Source organism: Anthonomus grandis, chromosome 1 (assembly GCF_022605725.1).
Source record: "Anthonomus grandis grandis chromosome 1, icAntGran1.3, whole genome shotgun sequence".
Classification (NCBI taxonomy): domain Eukaryota; kingdom Metazoa; phylum Arthropoda; class Insecta; order Coleoptera; family Curculionidae; genus Anthonomus; species Anthonomus grandis.
The window spans coordinates 38633292-38652212 of record NC_065546.1 but is presented as its reverse complement, the minus strand read 5'-3'; the positions used below and the strand labels follow the sequence as shown (position 1 = coordinate 38652212).

General features: G+C 33.0%; 1 protein-coding gene across 2 annotated transcripts in view; it reads right to left on the bottom strand.

Moving 5' to 3' along the window:
• Nucleotides 1–8321: 8321 nt before the first annotated feature.
• Nucleotides 8322–18921, bottom strand: part of LOC126745594 (cold shock domain-containing protein E1) — an 80722-nt gene continuing 70122 nt past the window's right edge. For both annotated transcript variants that reach the window (XM_050453514.1, XM_050453525.1), the window contains exon 14: nucleotides 8322–18447. In XM_050453514.1, the coding sequence (XP_050309471.1) occupies nucleotides 18279–18447 (169 nt within the window). In that variant the 3' untranslated portion in view covers nucleotides 8322–18278. The remainder of the gene's footprint in view (nucleotides 18448–18921) is intronic.

Here is an 18921-nt window from a genome sequence, read left to right as displayed (position 1 = left end):
ATAAAACAGCAAATTTACATCAGCCAGTACGAAAACATAACACATATAATGACCCGTACTGTACAGATCTCTCGTTTCGGGCTGCGGGTAGAACATATACAGATCGTGTTATCGTGAGCTACGTATTACCCAAAATAATGGCAACACCGCTTGGTTGCGGCTTGCAGGCGGCGGAATTTTTCGTTTTTATTTTTTGAACTGGGAGTCAGCAGACCTCACTTTTCTGTGTTACTGCACGTTGCATTAATAATTTTTGAGCGTTATTTTTTTTAAAATATTTTGTTTTCTGATGAATCTTCTTTTCCATTACATGGCAAACACAATCCTTCCATTGTTCGTTATTGGTCTCAGGAAAACGAGCACAGAAGTTTTCAGTTTCGTACCCAGTATCCTCAGAAATTGAATGTTTGGGCAGGTATTTTCGGCGACAATGTTATAGGGCTAATTTTTATTGATAACACTTTAAACGCCCAAAAGTACCTTGAGTTGCTGCAAAACCAAGTTCTTCCTGCTATTCAAATCCTACCTGATGTAGACCTGGGATCGGTTTATTTTCAGCAAGATGGCTGTCCTGCTCATAACGCGGCTATAGTAAAAGAATTTTTAACAAATGCTTTTCCTAACCGCCTTATTAGTGGGACTGGCGATATTAATCCTCCTAGATCTCCAGATTTGTCTCCAAATGACTTTTATCTGTGGGGTTACCTTAAGCAGACCATTTACAGGCATAAGTAACGAACGAAAACACGATCTGTATTAGTGATGGGAGTACTCGGATACGGGAATCGAGTAGTATTCGATTCCTAAGAGAATCGAAAGTACTCGAGTACTTCAGTATGGAATCGATTCCGGTACTCTGAATTTCTAAATTTTATTCAATTCAGTAGTAAACTACTATTCTGTAATCTGGATCTGTACTTTGTATTCGAGCACGATCGATTGAAATCGAGAACGAACATAGTTCGATTTTATTTCACAATATTTCCCAACGGAACGGAATCGAGTCTTTGGATTTGAATCCATTCCCGCTGCTACGGCCCTACGGCTGACACTTGGCGGCATAGACAGAGAAATCAAAAGAATACGGCGGCATTTTTTGCAGCGATTTTTTATATTTTATTATACTTTACATAGGAGGAGCCCTTTTTTTCTGTCGGCACGCAGATAACATATTCAGAGAAAACATAAAAGGAGCTGAGCCTAATGTTTTTTTTTCAGTTAGAAAGACAATTTTAAAGTTGCACGTATTTAGTTATTTTAGTTTTGCTTATCTGCTTTTGCTTTTGAGACCTATAGGAAAAAATAAATAACTGTGTTTTCCTATTAGATGAAGAGTTTTGTTGTTGGTTAAAAAGTTGAGTTTGTTTGTGAGAGTTTTCTTACGTGTATAATAACATAATGAGGTCCATTGTGTGGGGAATTTGTAAGAAATAGGATAAAAGTGTAGCTATTTGTTCAATTTGTAAAAATAAGTTGAAATTTTATGGAAGTACGACAAATTTAAAAAAAAATCTGACCCGACTACACCCAATCCAGTACAAGCAGCTCACTGATAATTCAGAAGCTTCAACGTCAAATGAACCATCTAAACACTTTGCAGAAAATAGCACAAATATTAATATTGATGCAAGTGAACAAGAAACAAAAGAAATTGAAGTGAGAGAAAAAAAGATAGCGTTCGGTGAAAATTCTGGGCCATCGCAGCCTCAACCCAAAAAAGTAAACAATTAAAGTTATTTGATGGACCGAGCACCACTGAACTTAGTGACGAGAAAAAGAAAGAAATAAATGAAAAGCTGTTAAAAATTATTGTCCTAGATTTTCAGCCACTATATTTTGTTGAAAATAAAGGTTTTAAGGACTTTGCTAACAGCCTTAACGCGCTTTATAAAATCCCTAATAGGAAATATTTGACAAACACTCTCTTAAAAGACAAATTTGTTAATGTAAAATCAAACATTAAAGCAATGCTGTGTGAGGTGAACTATGTTTCAGTGACTACGGATATATTGACATCGGATAGTAATATTGCTTATATAAGCTTAACATGCCATTTTAGTTATAAGGATGGACAATAAGTTGAATTCTCAACTTATTGTCTACCGATGAGGTTTCTGGGTCCCATACTGGTGAAAATATTGGTCACACATTAAAAAAAATATTAAATGAATGGGGAATTATAGACAAAGTCGTTACAATTGTATCCGATAACGGAAGTAACATAAAAAATTCAGTAAATGTACACTTGAAAAAACACAATCACCCTTGTATGGCACACACCTTAAATTTATGCGTTACCGACAGCATAAAAGAAAACGAGGATTTTTCATTAATTTGCAGCAAATCTCGAACACTAGTTTGGTATTTTAAACACAGTGACTAGCGACCGAAAAATTGAAAACGACACAGATTCAAATGGGGTTTCCAGTTCTTAAAATTAAGCAAGATGTTGCCACAAGGTGGAGTTCGACATTATTTACGTTAGAACGCCTTTTAGAGATTAAAAATGCATTGTCCGTAACATTATCCAGTTTGCCTCAAGCTCCACTTAGTTTAAACGCTATGGAATGGAGTATTGTTTGGGATTGTGTGCCAGTTCTCAAGCCTATCGAAATTATGACGTCAGTATTATCGGCTGAAAAATATCCAACGATATCTACAATCATACCACTAATTAGAGAACTACAATACACTTAACAACATATAAATCCAACAACGGAGGTTGGCATAAAATTAAAACAGTCATTATTGGAGGTGATAGGAAGAAGGCTTGCTCCGCTCGAAAGGGACAAAATTGTAGCAAAAGCGACATTTTTAGATCCGAGGTTCAACGGTATAGGCTTTGGACTGGAAGAAAACGCTAAAAACGCTGAGTCTTGGGTATTAGAAGAAGTGAAACAAATCGTTTTAAAAAATAGCACTGATTCTATGCCAGAACTTGAACCGAACTCTTTGCCACCGACATCAGATCCATCTAAAGATCTTTGTGCATTTTTTGATGACAAATTATTGAAAAAAACTCAATTGTAACACCGACAACAATAGCAATGTTAAGTATAAGGCAATATTTGCAACTCCCAAATTTGGATAGAACAAAGTGCCCATTTCAGTTTTGGAGCCAAAATAAAACTATGTTTCCAGAACTGTACGAATTGTCCAAAAATATTTAAGTATTCCTGGAACGTCTGTTCCATCAGAAAAAATATTTTCTAAGGCAGGACAAGTAACTAATGTTCGACGAAATCGCTGACTACCTAAAAATTTAAATCAGATTATTTTTTCGAATAGTTATTTTATTCAATGAAACAACTTATAAATAAAATAAGTTTTTTGTTTTTATTAGTTTAAGTTTTAAAAATGTGTGATATTTTATGTACCACAATATGTTATATGTTATAAAAAAATAAATGTCGGATTTAGTTTTTTTTTAATCATGTAAACTGATTTATTCAATAAAAATAAAACAGTTATCCGGATCAGTACTCAGTACTCATTTAAGTATTCGATTTTAACGTTGATTGAATATTTGGGAAGATACGCAATCCTGTGTTAAAAAGTGTACCCGGTCGACTATCGGATTGCCGTTCAGTTTCGTGCACCGTGTGGTGCTGCCGCGAAGCATCAAATCTAGGAACGATTTATTTTAGCTGCGTGGACTTGGCTTTTGGCTTCTTTGAGTCAGGTTTTCAACGACGTTGGAATCTCCGGTTACGCGGCCGTGTTGGATATTTTTTTAAGATATGGGATGATGCTGCCAACTGCCAACTATGTTTTTATTATTTTTTTTGAACATACAACACGGTGTCATTTATGTAGTGGTCAAGTGATAAGTGATATACTTAAGGGTGGAGGCATATTGAAATTTCTTAAAAGTTAAATTTTATAAACAAATAATTACTTACCAAAATATGTTTTTGAGACAAAATTAATACAAAAATATATATAAAAAGCTATTTTTACAAAATTACCAAAAAAGTTTAATACAAGTTATAATTCCAACAAACATTATGTTTCCTTCATTTTGTGTTCAAGAGGGTCAAGTTTTTAAATAAAAAGCCCGTTGCACTTAATTAACTAAAAACTAATATACAAAAAATATGTGGAACAAATTTTAAGATATAAGTAGGTTTCACGTAAATATTATAAAGAATAATTGAAATAATTCATAAGACTTAATACCGATGGTAATATAACTTCTTGATCAATAATTTTTTGTAAAAAGTAACCCATTTTGTCATGTGATTCAATATCTGAAAAATTGTGGAGCGTAGTGAGATCTGTAAAGTAAGGGGTTGTGAGTGAGGATGTTAATAGAAATAAAAAATAGGCCACATTTTAAGTTTTAAGCGACACAGGAAAATTCTCAATTACCAGTTGTTACAACTATACTTAAAACTATAAAAAGATACCTAGTAACAAAAAAAAAACATTTTGTTTAAAGATATCATAACGGTTATACAGGACTTCAATAGAGGTGGTATAATTAGAGGAAAGTTGAGCAATATAGTGTCCTTTTATAATAAAATCTAAATACTTCCTAAATTTTGCAAAAAACTGAAATTTCGCAAAATCATTTTATTTTTTTTCTGGCGTTATTTCAAAATATATAACAAAAGTATTTATTAAATGAATAAATTATTGTGACCACTTTTTCTCGCCTATACGATGACACCTTTAAATTTAAAATACGACGTTCTGTCTTTAAAGAGCCATCATCAACTTTGTTTTTCTTTGTCGGCCCTATATTGACTATTTGCAGTTTAACGACGCGAGAATCTTTGCGGCGCCCGGCCGTTTTGTTATTTTTTTAAGACAAGGGCGATGATGATAACAGCGCTTTTATTTATTTTGTTATTGCCGATATTTAAATGCGCTGTGATCTCGCATAAATAACTAGATAAATGTGGTGGTCAAGTAATGTATTGGAAGGTGCTATCTCTTACAACTTAAATTTTATAAACAAATAATAAATTACTTACCAAAATCCTTTTTTGAGACAAAAATAAATAAATAAAAACAAAACAAAAATTCAATAAGCTTTTATTTATTAATTAGAAAATTAACAAAAATATTAAATAAAGGTGATGATATAGGTAGGTTTCACGTAAATATAAAGAGTAAATTAAATAATTAAAGATTTAATATCTATATACGGTACTATAGTTTTTTAGAGTCAATAATTTTTTGCAAAAAGTAGCCCGTAATGTGATTTTTGACAATACGGGTTTGTGAAACCAGCCAATATCATATTGAAAAATAGATACCTTTAGCTGAAATTAATATAAAAATAAAAACGCAAAATTTAAAAGGTTTTGAATAAGGGTGTAACAACACTATAAAATATAGAAAATAGGCCACATTTTAATTTGCAATACAGGCAAACATTTAATTACTAATTCTTAAAACTAGAAAAAGTTAATAAGAAAAAAAACAAATATTTTGTTTAACAGTATGAGGGGTCTCATCGCGATTATACAGGATGTCCAAAATAAGGATGAGCAGTAAATGGTTTAATTAGGCGAAAGTTGCGCAATATAAATGCAATGATTGAATAAATGCAATCTAAAAATTGGAAAAATGCCAAATACTTCCTAATATTCAGGAAAAAGGTGAAATTTGGCAAAATGGTTTTTTTATTTTTTTCTGGCGTTATTTGAAAATATAAAATAAAATCATTTATACATTGTTGTAAACACTTTCTCTCATTTACAAGTTAACATCTTTAACTTTTAAATACGACGTTCCTTCTTTAGAGAGTCATAATCAACTTTGTTTCTTCTTGTCGACGCCATGTTGGCCACATGCAGTTTTGAATAACCCTTTTAATTACTTTATCAACGAGGTAATTTCTAGTGAGTAGTTGGAATCATCCCTATTAAATATTATATACCTCTCTCTCTTTTAAATACAATTTCGAATTTCAAAAAATTCACAACATACTTTATTCATAAATACATGGTACCTACTTGTTGACATGTTACTTTTATGATATAAAATAGGCACATTAATCGACATATTACTAACACATAATTTAAAAACAATACACAATAGTGGGTTCAACATACTAATATAAACACAAAATGTATTTTCAATTTCAAAGCAAGACGACTTAAAAATTTTTTAGAGTAACATCACAAATTCTAACCTTTACATCTTTACTAAAAACTAATTATATACTATTGGCCTATTCCTAACTATCTTCAAAAAATTCTAATGCTATAAAAATACTTGCTTTTAAGAAGTTTCGTTAAGGACTTTTTAAACCGAGGAGAACTTCTAGAGACTTTTATGACATTTGGAACATGATTAAAAATTTTTATGCTCAACTAAATAAGAGAATTCTTAGTTTACTTTTCGGGATGGGCATTGGAATATTGTATTTTTTTCTGATATTATAATGTTTTAAGGAGCCATTATTTTGAAGATACAATTTATATTTTTTGTATATTATGCAAGCAGACTCAACAATAAACAAGCAACACAAGGAAAGTATCTTTAGTCTGCATGTCCTGTGGAGATTTATGACACATATATTTAATGGCTCGTTTTTTAAAAACAAACATCGAGTCAAAAAGCCGTTTACTAATGCAACTCCAAAATGTTATTCCATACTGTAGGTATTTTTGTATAAAAGTAAGTTCCAACTTTCGACAAAAAAAAATAGACCGTTTTTGCAGATATCAATCTCAGTTAATTTAAAACCACTCTAACAGCATAACATCGTTTAGCCAGTTTTTGCCTCCTGACATATCTCCATAAAACTTAGGTTTATGATCGATAACAATTCCAAGAAATCTGTTAAAATTATTCACTTCCAATTCTTTGTTGTGAATCATGAACTGCTCTGAACATAAAAACTTAACAATTTAGTCTTATCTATGTTTAAAGATAACAAATTAGCATCAAACCACTGTTTAATCATTAACAAATCTTTAGAAATTGTTCTTGTTAATGTGCTTTTATTATTGTCTGCCCATAAGATAGTGGTGTCATCTGCAAAAATAGTGAAGAATCCTCTTATCTGGAAAGACGCCAGGTCATTTATATACAATAGAAATAAAATAGGACCGAGAAACGAACCCTGCTTACTACACAAGTTCAGACAAACTGCCATTTGGCCAAACAAACTTTTTTCTGTCTAACAAAACAAAATTTTAACCATTCTAGAGCAACTCCCCTAAACCCATATCTAGAAAGCTTACCGAGCAGTATTCCATGGTTGACACAGTCAAAGTCTTTAGAGAAGTCGCAGAATACCGCTGCAGCAAAGTGACCTTCTTCAAGCTCAAATATAATCTCTCCAGGAATGAAAACATTACTCGACATTCATTTAATATGTTATTTTTTTAATTAGGAAAGCTACCATTCGTACTATAACCAGTTTCTCAATAACTTTAAAGGCTTTTTAGGCTTTATTTTTATCTTTTTCATGAATGAATTTCATCATGAAAACAATTATTGAAAATACTTAAAACACTAAAGATCATAAACATAATATATTGATTTAAAATTTTCTTAAAGTAAAAAAAAGAAAAAGAGAAAATGGCTCTCATAGACATAAAGAGACAATATCTTTAAGAGTTCGGATTGATTTTTGTAGATAAAATAGATAATTTTCTGTGAGGTTTATAATTAGATTTTTTTAAAGATTTTCTAATAAGATTTTGAGATTCCCATTTCAGGTTGTTATAAATCAAAGTCTTAATTAATATACGCACACTGATTAATTTTGCCTAAAGGAGCCATCGTCTCACAAACTAAACACATTTACATATATCTATCTATTTGTGATTACGATATCCAAGAAAATTTTTTTACAACTACCAAATTGCAATACGGCAAACACGAACCTGTGCAAAAACTCTCCCACACGACTCAGGGATGATCGGCCGATTACTAATGAGAAGCGACGGACGAAATTATTTTCGCGCATACTGGAGAGAATCGCCATCTATTTTTCACGCATATTTGCGGTCACGCTTTAGCCCATAAGAGTGCGTATCTTCCCAAATATTCAATCAACGATTTTAAGTTGTACTCGATTCCGTAATATTCGATTCAGCCCATCACTAATCTGTATAAGCTATATCTACCGACCAACAGAGGACGTCCAAAATAGAGTTCTTACCCCTACTTCGCATTATTAATTCCAGGGAATGGACGTTATTTTTATAAATTTTCAGGCAATTGTAAACGTATTTAATTCTCTAGTCTTTTCACACTCCGGGTCATTTTGAAATTTTTCCTGTCTTGGAAGTACTATCTTTCAAATTGCTTATACATTCCCAAATGTTTCCTAATTCTATAAATAAAACGCAAAATAAATAATAATCATGTCACTTTTATTTCTTTTCGCCTCAATTAAATCAAAACAATTATACAATTAGGATAATCCAAGTCACTTAAATTCATAAACATCATCAGCATCACAGTACCCACATCAGCAAGAACAATATTTTTATCAATTTTATCTAATTATTATGCAACAATACATTTCCCAATATAAACATTCAAAATACCAAAAAAAAAGACAAAAGTGAATGCATGTACCTCTAATTCGATCATCATTTTTGCTTCATACGCATAATAAACATCTGGGAAAAAACTGGGTTTCCCTTACAAATCATGCATACCAAGCAATTTTGCCACAATATATAAAATAAAAACGGGTATGGGTCTAAAAGAATTTAAAGTAAAAACCTCGTCCCGTTGACTTAGGTCCAAATAAAAAAATGACTAAACTATCACAGTGGGTCGAAAATACACAAAGCAAGGCCACGGTGGAAATCTACTTTACTGGAAATTTGCTGTATGGTTCATGTTATTTATTGGGCTTTTACACCCGGGATTCGGGTGGTTACGGTGGGCGAAAAAGTTTTATCAAGGTCAAACTGTATAAAGTCATAAAACAATGCTTTTTAGGTTTTGTCTAGGCATTTTGGATCACTATGCATTAAATATTATAGTGAAATGATGCAAAAGCCTTATGAAAATTATTTTTGAATGATGGTTCGTATGTTTAGTTGACCCAGAACTGAAAATTCCTGGACTAAACCTCCAAAATAATCCAAGTAATTTAGGAAAATTTTCTGATTTTATTAATTATTGCATTTTTTTGTAATTACAGAGTCAGTCAAATGCATTTTTTAGGTTATTTCTAGAACAAAAATATTTTTTTTTTTAATTTGTCCAAGAATTGGGACTTGTGGCTCACTCTGTAAAAGCTCAAACTAAGACCAAATAATTCAACATTTTGGTTTTTTTCAGGTGTGGAAAAATGACGAAAAATTCTAATGTCTTAAACACTAAAATAGTTTGATAGTAACATGAAAATTCGAGAGATATTGCAGCAAATTTAGGACCACAAATTAAACCGATTTTGTTCCAGAAAAAATGTCTATGTTTCAGTCTTTGTTTAGGCTACCTTCAGGCCTACTTCTGCTCGAAAAAGCAGCTTGCTCAAGTGCTAACGAGAGTTGTATTTCCTTAGTTTTATAAATTTAAACTGCCTTTTCAAAAGCTTCTTCAAAAACAAATTCTGGCCCACTGTGTATCAAAGATCATAAGTTTTTGAAAAACTGGAAATTCTTAGTTTCCTAATATTCACTTTACCTATTTAGACAATCAAAAACGTTTTTGACTGAAAAAGATGCTTTTTCCAAGTAAAGTGTTAACAATTAGTTTGAAGTTTTCAGTAAACTGTAGGACGGAAAAAGTTTTTCAAATTTTGTCAAGAATTTTATATTATGTTTGAATTTTAGCCTACGCTGCATCAAATATTATACCAAAATGGTGCAAAGGTCTTATTAAAATTATGATATAAATATTATATGATATGTTTAGTTGCCCAGACTTCAAAATATATTTTTTATGGTGAATTAGAGATCGTGCACTGTACATGGTATTTCTAACACAAAAAACAATTCTTCAAAAGAAATATTGGTCTTTATGAATTAAAAGCTTTTTGGATTTCTCCTAGGAACTTTGCTACGTCAAAATTACGATTTTGTTTCAAATGTAAAATCGACTTTTCGATCTTTTTCTAAGTCATCTTCAGAGCTAATTCTGTTCTGTTTCTGTAAAGTTTTTGTAACTGCTAACGAGAATCTTACTCTTATAGTTGTAAAATTAAACTGAAAATAGATAATGATTACAGAAAAGTATTGACTTGTGTCAAGAAACTCTACTGGGCAACATATATTTATTCAAATCATAATTTTATTCTTTCCCAATCCAACTCAATAGCACCTAGGGTAATGGTTACAGAAAGAAACTGGTAGTATTCTTGACAACCAGGATCTCACTTAAAGTTACTAGCTGAGATAGTATTATCTAATGGAAATAGGCTTGGAGAATCATCCATAACTAGAGATGTTCCAGCTAAAAATACTCATTATCCTGTGACAGAAATTAAAATGGGTTCAAGGAAATTTTTATCCGCGTATTCTTTCTAAAAGTTCATTTACCAGTCATAAAGACACAAGTGTAATCGACTTATTTAAAAAGTTTCTTGATGAATCCTTTATAGCCCTTTTTATAGCGAAACCTCGAAAATATGCTTTAATTTAAATCATGTGGATCCAAAAATGACTAAGAAAAACATTACACGTTTTTTGGCGATTCTCATATTCACATTCTCCATCACTAGCTATATCGCGCTTCCAGGGAAAAGGTTTTATTGGGACGAAAGTTTAAACATGAGAAATGAGTTAGTTAATACTATGTGTCGTTATCGTTTTTGGAAGTTGTACCGATTTCTCCATTTTGACACAAGTAAAAAATAACTGCTTGGTACTTTTGGAGGATGGTAAAATATTATGGTGGACGTGGATGTAAATAATTCATGCGAGGTAAACCAATCAATTTTGGGTACAAGATGTGGTGTCTGATTACCCTTCGGGGTACTCAGTCGATTTTGCAATGTACCAAAGCAACAATCGTCTTAGATCTAAAAACTAGAAAAAGGAATTTGGAAAACCGGCTGCACCATTAGTTTCGATGTTAGATGATCTGGTAAATGCAAACGGGTTTTAACTATATAAATTATGCTTTGACAATTTATTTGCTGGTTTTGCTTTGTTGAAATTTCTTCAAGACAACGGATATGAAGCTACAGGAATAATTGGAGAGGACAGCCTTCCTGAAACGTGTCCCCTGACTAACAAAAAAAGTATGGCCAAGAAAAAAAGAGGCAGTCGAACGAATACATAAACGAATCTATAATAGATATTGTCGTTAAATGGGTGGATAATAGTACAGTTACTGTTGCATCAACTAAGCTATGGTAGAGAGCCAATTGCAAATGTACGCCGTAACTCATTTCTATAAGTGTAATAATATCGGAGGAATAGACTGCATAGATCGAAATATTGCTGAATATTGTATTGGAAAGAAATAACGGTGGTTCAATTTAAATGCTTGGCAACATAATTGGAAATGGTCGTATGTCACAATTAAAAGTAAGACGCGTGTTAGTCTCTACTAACCTATCTCCAGACTTTCGGTGTACGTCCTCAAAGGGCAGGAAGACCGCCTATATAAAAAACTTCTTTATACCGAAATAGAGTTCCTGGCGACCTTCAATACAATGGCATGCAACACTTTTTGGTAATTTCCACCTCAATAAAAATCGAAAACGTTGCGCAGATGAAGAATGTAGCTCGCATGTCAGGACAATGTGTTAAATATATATTAAACATATATTATGTCAAAAAAAGTCCAAGAAATTCTAGCATTAATTGGTTAAAGGTAAAAAAATGATTTGTTTGTCACTGATTTTATCCCACTGTGCATAATAGAGCTTAAGTTTTTAAAAAAGTCGAAATTATTAAAGCTTTTACGAAAATTCCGAATATTTTTTTTTCCAGTTCAGGCAAATAAGGACACTAAAAGAAGAGGCAACATGGTCAAATAACGCGCAAAGGGCCATTTCAAGTAGGTATAACATCTGTGCTATCTCAGTTTGGTATTGTGTATTATTTCAATTACATTTAAGGATTCCTACATTTTTTAAAAATTCCTAATATTACAAATAACAATAATTGACAAATAACGGCGGTACAAATGAAGTCATAATTATAGTAGCTCCGTTATTTTGAATCCAATGACTAAAAAGCATGACTATTAGTCAGTAAAGTAGTATTCAATTAACAATGTATTAAAGTAAAAAGAAACAACAACCTTAAGTATTATAAAGACTTATTTGGAAAATACGTCAGCTTTACTATTAACATTAGGTAGGAGTCCCAATATTTAAGCTTGACTTCCATAATTTCAAAAAGTCACTAATCAAACAGAGAAAATAATTCCTAGGCTGGCGAGGATTAGAATTATTTAAAAGATGCTTTTGAATAAAAACACTCTTTTTCCAAATAAGGAGTTCAAATTTTAAGTTCTTACAGGTAGATGGAGCATTAAGTATTTAAGACATGTTTAGTATTTTAGCCAGTTCTATTCGTCGTTTGTGACATTTTCAAGGCAAATAAAGTAATTTTCAGAAGGTTTCGCAATTAAATTAATATTTCCTTCCAAGTCCGAATGTCGCAATTGAAAGCATTATTTCTTTAACCCTTTCTGTCCCAACGCCGCATATATATGTTTTTTTAAAAGTGGGTCTGTAGTCCCAGCCGCCGTATATATACGTTCAAGGTGTTATGGTCTCAATTTACCAAAGCCGAAAATATGCGTTGCTTATAAAATTTTAGACCCATTGGTGTCCCAATGCCGTAGAAATATGTCCGAAAATGTTAGATTATTGTTCCCAAAGCCGCAAAATGTTGGCACCTAAGACAGGTCATGCGGACCCACTGCCGTATATATTTGTTCACTTATTTTAGATATGCTATATTTTAGCACTGGTGGCAATACTGTTACATGCATAGTTCGAAGGTGAAGCTGCAGGTCGGTTGAACGATTTCGCGTGTTGAGAATTGAGTTTTAAAAATAATTTCGAGCACAACAGTCGCAATCGCGCGCGTAATATGAGTAAAGCACGTGGTTCTAAGCGTAAAAGGTATGAAGTGTGGAGACTTTTGTGTGCTATTAAAACAGGAATATGACGATATGTTGGAGATGTTAGACTCCGATGAAGAGCCATATGTGTCTAGTGGCAGTGAGTATTATCCCGATTCGGATGAAGATGATGAGATAAATGAAGTTATATTTGATGAAGTCGAAAATAGCAATAATGAGTTATCTGACGAAGAAAATCCCGTTGATGGTGAAAACAGAAACACAAATAATAAGGTCACCTGAAGCGATTCCAGATAATTTGGCCCTAAAACAAAATTTGGTTCTGAAATGGAATAAAACTCCGTTTATTCCCGTAGTGCATGATTTTGATGATAGAGAGACCGGCGCACACTTGGACTCCAAAGAAAATAAGTCACATGCTTTAAGTTACGAGGGCGGGTCAATAAGCCCGTGACTTTTTAAATTTCCCGCCCTTTAATGGAAATGGTAACTCTGCTCCTGTCAACAGAGAACTGTCAGTTGACGCCTGTCAAAATTTGAACAAGCTGCGTCATTTATTTTGTGTTTGAGAGCTGTTGATAGCAGACTACCACTCGTTTTGAGAAGAAAATGGAAAAAAGTGAATTTCATGTGCTCATTAAGCATTATTTTTTACGGAAAAAACCATCACTCAAACCAAGGCTAAGCTTGATAAATATTATGGGGACTCTGCAACATCCATTTCCATGGTAAAGAAGTGGTTTACTGAATTTCGATGTGGCCGTACAAGCACGGAAGATGCCGAACGTTCTGGACGCCCAGTCGAGGTCTCTACATCCAAAACAATCGAAACAATTCACGATATGGTTTTAGCCGATCGGAGATTGAAAGTGAGAGAGATTGTGGAAGCCATAGGCATCTCACATGGTTCAGTAGTTTCAATTTTGAATGATCATTTGGGTATGAGAAAGCTTTCCGCAAGATGGGTGCCGCGTTTGCTCACAATCGACCACAAACGCAACCGTGTGACAATTTCCCAGGAGTGTTTGGCGTTATTCAACCGCAATATGGACGAATTTTTGCGTCGTTTGCGTGCGGACGAAACGTGGATCCACCACAATACGCCGGAGACCAAACAGCAGTCAAAACAGTGGATTTCTCGGGGTGAATCGGCGCCCAAGAAGGCAAAGGTGGGTTTGTCAGCCAATAAAGTCATGGCGACCGTTTTTTGGGATGCACGCGGTATAATCCACATTGACTATCTTCAAAAGGGGAAAACAATCAATGGAGAATATTATACCAACTTATTGGATAGATTCAATGAGGAACTGAAAGAAAAAAGACCACATTTGGCCAAAAAAAAGTTCTTTTCCACCAGGACAATGCAATGGTCCACACATGTGCAGTTTCCATGGCAAATTCCCAAATTTAAAGAAATGGCTCGGCAGAAAGAGATTTGACTCCAACGACAAAATAATCTCTCAAACAAATGCCTATTTTGATGACCTCGACAAATCATATTTTTTCGAAGGGATAAAACAATTGGAGAAACGTTGGACTAAGTGTATAGAACTCAAAGGAGACTATGTTGAAAAATAAAATAACTTTTTATATAAAAACTTGTCTTTTATCCAAAAAGTCACGGACTTATTGACCCGACTTCGTATTTTCTTTTATTTATGGACTCAGATATATACTCAGTTGAGATTATTGTCTCTGAAACCAACAAATATGCTTTCGAGGTTTATGCAAATAAAAATAATAAATGGCGCGAAACTGATATCAACGAATTTTACGTGTGTTTTGGGTGTTACGTTCTTAGCCTCACGACATGGAAAAAATAAAGAAAGGAAAACTGGGCAACTGATAAGTTGCTTCATACACCAATATTTTCCGAAATAATGTCAAGGAATCGTTTCCAAGCAATCCTTGGCAATGCCAAGTTGGCATGCCACACTTTTCAGATAATGCTGAGCAAAAAGAAGGTGATTCTTTTCACAAACTGCGAACAGTGCTCAATAAAATTACAACACAGTTCCAAAAGTACTTCACTCGTTTTGGAATAAAACTTTTTCTATGTGACTGCGAGACAGGATATGTACTAGGTGTTCTTGTCTATACTGGAAAATCGACAGATATAACTCTGTTCCAAGATCTTGGAATATCAGGCTCAGTAGTAGCAAATCTTATGGAAGCATATTAGAATAAAGGCCATAACCTGTATACAGACAACTGGTACACTAGCCCTACTTTGTGTACATACCTGCATAAACATAAGACTAATTCCTGCGGGACAGTTCGTGCTAATCGTAAAGAGATGCCCAATTTAACTCAAAAATTATCTAAAGGCGAATATATCTCGATGTGTGCCGAAAATCTGCTTTGCCTGAAATGAAAGGATAGGCGTGATGTTTTGATGCTGACTACTTTTCATGAAGATCGCATGGTAACGTTAGACAAAGTAGATTTCAAGACCAAAAAGTCCATACAAAAACCAGCGGTTGTTATAAATTACAACGAAAATATGGGTGTAATAGATCGATCAGATATGATGTTGAGCTCCACGGAATGTGTAAGAAAGACCACAAAATGGTATAAAAAGCTATTTTTCCACATGGTTGATCTGTCTCTTCTTAACGCACATGCACTCTACTTGACCTAATCTTCAGAAAGGTTACCTCTTGCAGATTATCAACTTACCATTATAGGGGCACTTTTTGATAGGTAAGTTTGTAATATTTTTTTTTATTGTGCATTTATTTCTTCATCTTGTTTCAGACATAAACATGAAAAAAACAGTATAAACCCTTTAACCAAGAATCCTCAAAGGCTCAAAGGGCGACATTTTCCTAGTTCAGTTCCTGATAAGAAAGTGAAGCGATGTGTCTGTAGCCACAGAAAAAACCAGAAAAAAAGAAGCGAATCGAGATACATGTGTGCAAGATGTGGAGTCGGCCTTTGTGTAGTGCCATGTTTTGAGGCGTATCACACAAAAGAAAACTTTTAATGTTAATTTACATAAATTTTTTTTTAAGTTAGTTACATTTTTTTAAGTTGTTTTTGCTCTCTGAGTACTTTTGAAAAGAAACCGTTTAAGTTTGTTAAAAAAAGCTCATTAAAAAAACGTTGTTTGGTCATTTATTTGTTTATTTATATGCGACGTATATATAAGGCAATGGGACTCTAAGCATGGAAAAACCTTTGGGTTTGAGGGACCAACATGCAAATTAAGGCCCGGGATAGAAAGGGTTATGTAAAGTCCAGTGCAACGATATATTAGAATGGTCACCCGTCAAAACTAACCATTCTTTCCAACTTCTATTTACATCATTTGAGAAATAAACTGCTGCTGTTTTGACGGGTGACCATTCTAATATATCGTTGCACTAGACTTTACTAAGGCATTTTTGATTTTTCAAGACAGTTAAAAGCGTTTTTCATATTTTCCAGACAGATATTTAGATTTCAGAAAACTAAAGGCGTAAAAGAAAAACCGAACCAAACCAGATTTTATGTTCTCATTCTTCGGATATAAGCTGCCTTTTTAAACAAAAATAGCCTTGATGATGGCCTTAATAACAGCCAAAACTTCGGCATTTCTTCGGGAGCAAAATCAGTTTTATTTGAGGTTCTAAATCTGCTACACTTTCTCTGTAACACTAAGGATGTTAAACTATATGAATCAATAATATCAACTTGTTTTTTGAATGTTGGAAAAAAGCCAAAACAAAAGTAAAAAATGCAATTCTTAACATATTCTAGTAAGACATAAACCGAAAGATCCAAAACTACCCACAAGCAATTCCAAATATTGTCTAAATAAACTCTTTCGACCACCGATTTACAAAATTCCTTCGTAAAACGAAGTTTCATAAGTATAATCCAGTCGCAGTAAAACACTGGCTATACAGGGCGTCTCAAACATCCTAAAATAGTTTTTATTAACGCGATACATTATGTTCTTTGAGACTCCCTATACGTAAAAAGGCAACTGCTTTCTATATTATTATAATAAAATAATCAGTCCCGGAAAAGTGGGGACAGTCTGTATAAAAAGCACAAAGCGATTATTGTTATTATAAGTTTGTTATTATCGATATGTACCTACGCCTAAAAAAAAAGGTCACGTGGCCATCGTAACAGTTTTATACGGCATGGTCACGTGAACGCAATATACAGGTTATGAGAAGTATCTTATGTTTAGTTTTTCTTTCTTGGGGGAAGATTACAATTAATTTGGTTACTTTTAAAAAAAAAACCTAACTGTAGTCTAAATACCTAAGCTGCGCGTCTATAGTATAGTAGAATTATGTCTTTATTATGGCTACGACCTTATCACCTACACTTTTTTTAAATTTTATTCTGTACCTTAGATTAAGTTTCATAGAATATATTTAAAAGCAAAGGATAATTAGGTAGCTATGCAGGGTTTCTAAGCAGCCATAGCCACCCTGTATAGCAAGATCTTTAAGCTTTGGCATAAAACTCTTAAAAAAAACACAAACAAAAAGAAAACTTATTGCGTTATAAAAATCAAAGTTTGCTTACGCCTAACCTACTAAAAATTATAGGATTATATAATAGACCCCCCGTATATTAACCCAACCGTTTTCTAAATAAATTAAGTTAAGGCAAATTTTAATAGATGTGAAAAAAAAGAGGTTAACATACGGGGATTCGATTGATTAACGTTTTGCCACAAAAGTTGTTGCGGGTACTGCACATTGACTGCAACACTACTATAATTAATATAAATCTAAATAGTTCCCAAAATTACACAGAAAAAAAAATTATAATGACTACTCTTACATTGTACAGTTTTACTTGCAGTCTTTCTAGTTTATATTTTTTTTGTTTTTTTTTTAGTATACTTTTAACTTAATTCTGTATTTTTTTTCTAATAATAAATTCATTGTATTCATTTATTATTTTATTATATTTGTCGATTGGATTATCTGTTTTTCTCGACCTCGATCTAAATAACTAAAAGGGTTCACATAATTAAATTCATTTAAGGCAGCTTTAATATAACGTGATTTTTAACACTCGAATGCCCCTCAATAGCTCCGCAAAAAATAAACCAAACGATAAAAAATAAGCGATTTTATTCACTTTAGATTAGTTTCGGATAAAATTCAGTTCCTCGGCATCAACAATTTCTATGTTTTTGCTTTTTTTTTCTACAATTCAGACAATAAACTCGAGTAATATACTCAGGAATTAAAAACGTGTTTTTTTTTTTGCTGTAAGACACCACAATAAGTCAAGACAAAAAAAAAACAATTCTTTTTTCAGATTTTTTTTGTTCGTTTGGCGAATGAGAAATATTATTCAATGACTGTACCCGGTACCCGTATGGTTCTGCGGTCCTCGTTGAATCCCTTGGTACCATCTGGGCCCTTCGGTTGCCGAACTACCAGTAGTTTTGGTCCTGTGTCGTCCAGTGATATTGTTCGTAGTCTGCTCATGAGTCTTTCCGGTCTTGCTTGTACATCACTAAAAAGTAAAAAAAAATTCTTCTGTAAGTGTGCAAACTATACACGAAAAATACTTCCAGATGATCCTGACATTGAATAAATAAATATAAGTAAACCATTAAACTTGAAAAATCAGGTCAAGTCGATTATAATATGTTAACAGTATTATAAGTGGTATAACTGGGTGAGGAAATATGAAAATATAAAATAAGATATGGTAATGTCAGAGTTTTGGTCTTCTTCTATCATGAATTTCTTGGACTCTAACAAATATTTTGGTCTTTGATTTATATTATATGCAGGATGTTTCAAATTTAACCCTAAACATGGGAATCTCGGAATCTACAAGATATACGAGATTTTAAGAATTTTTGAGCTTAGCAATTGGCATTTGAAAAAATTAAAAATTCCCAATGGTTCCGAAGATATTGAAAAATCGATTTTATTTTTTCTGAGCTTATTTCTTATCCGATTTTAAAATAATTTTCACTTT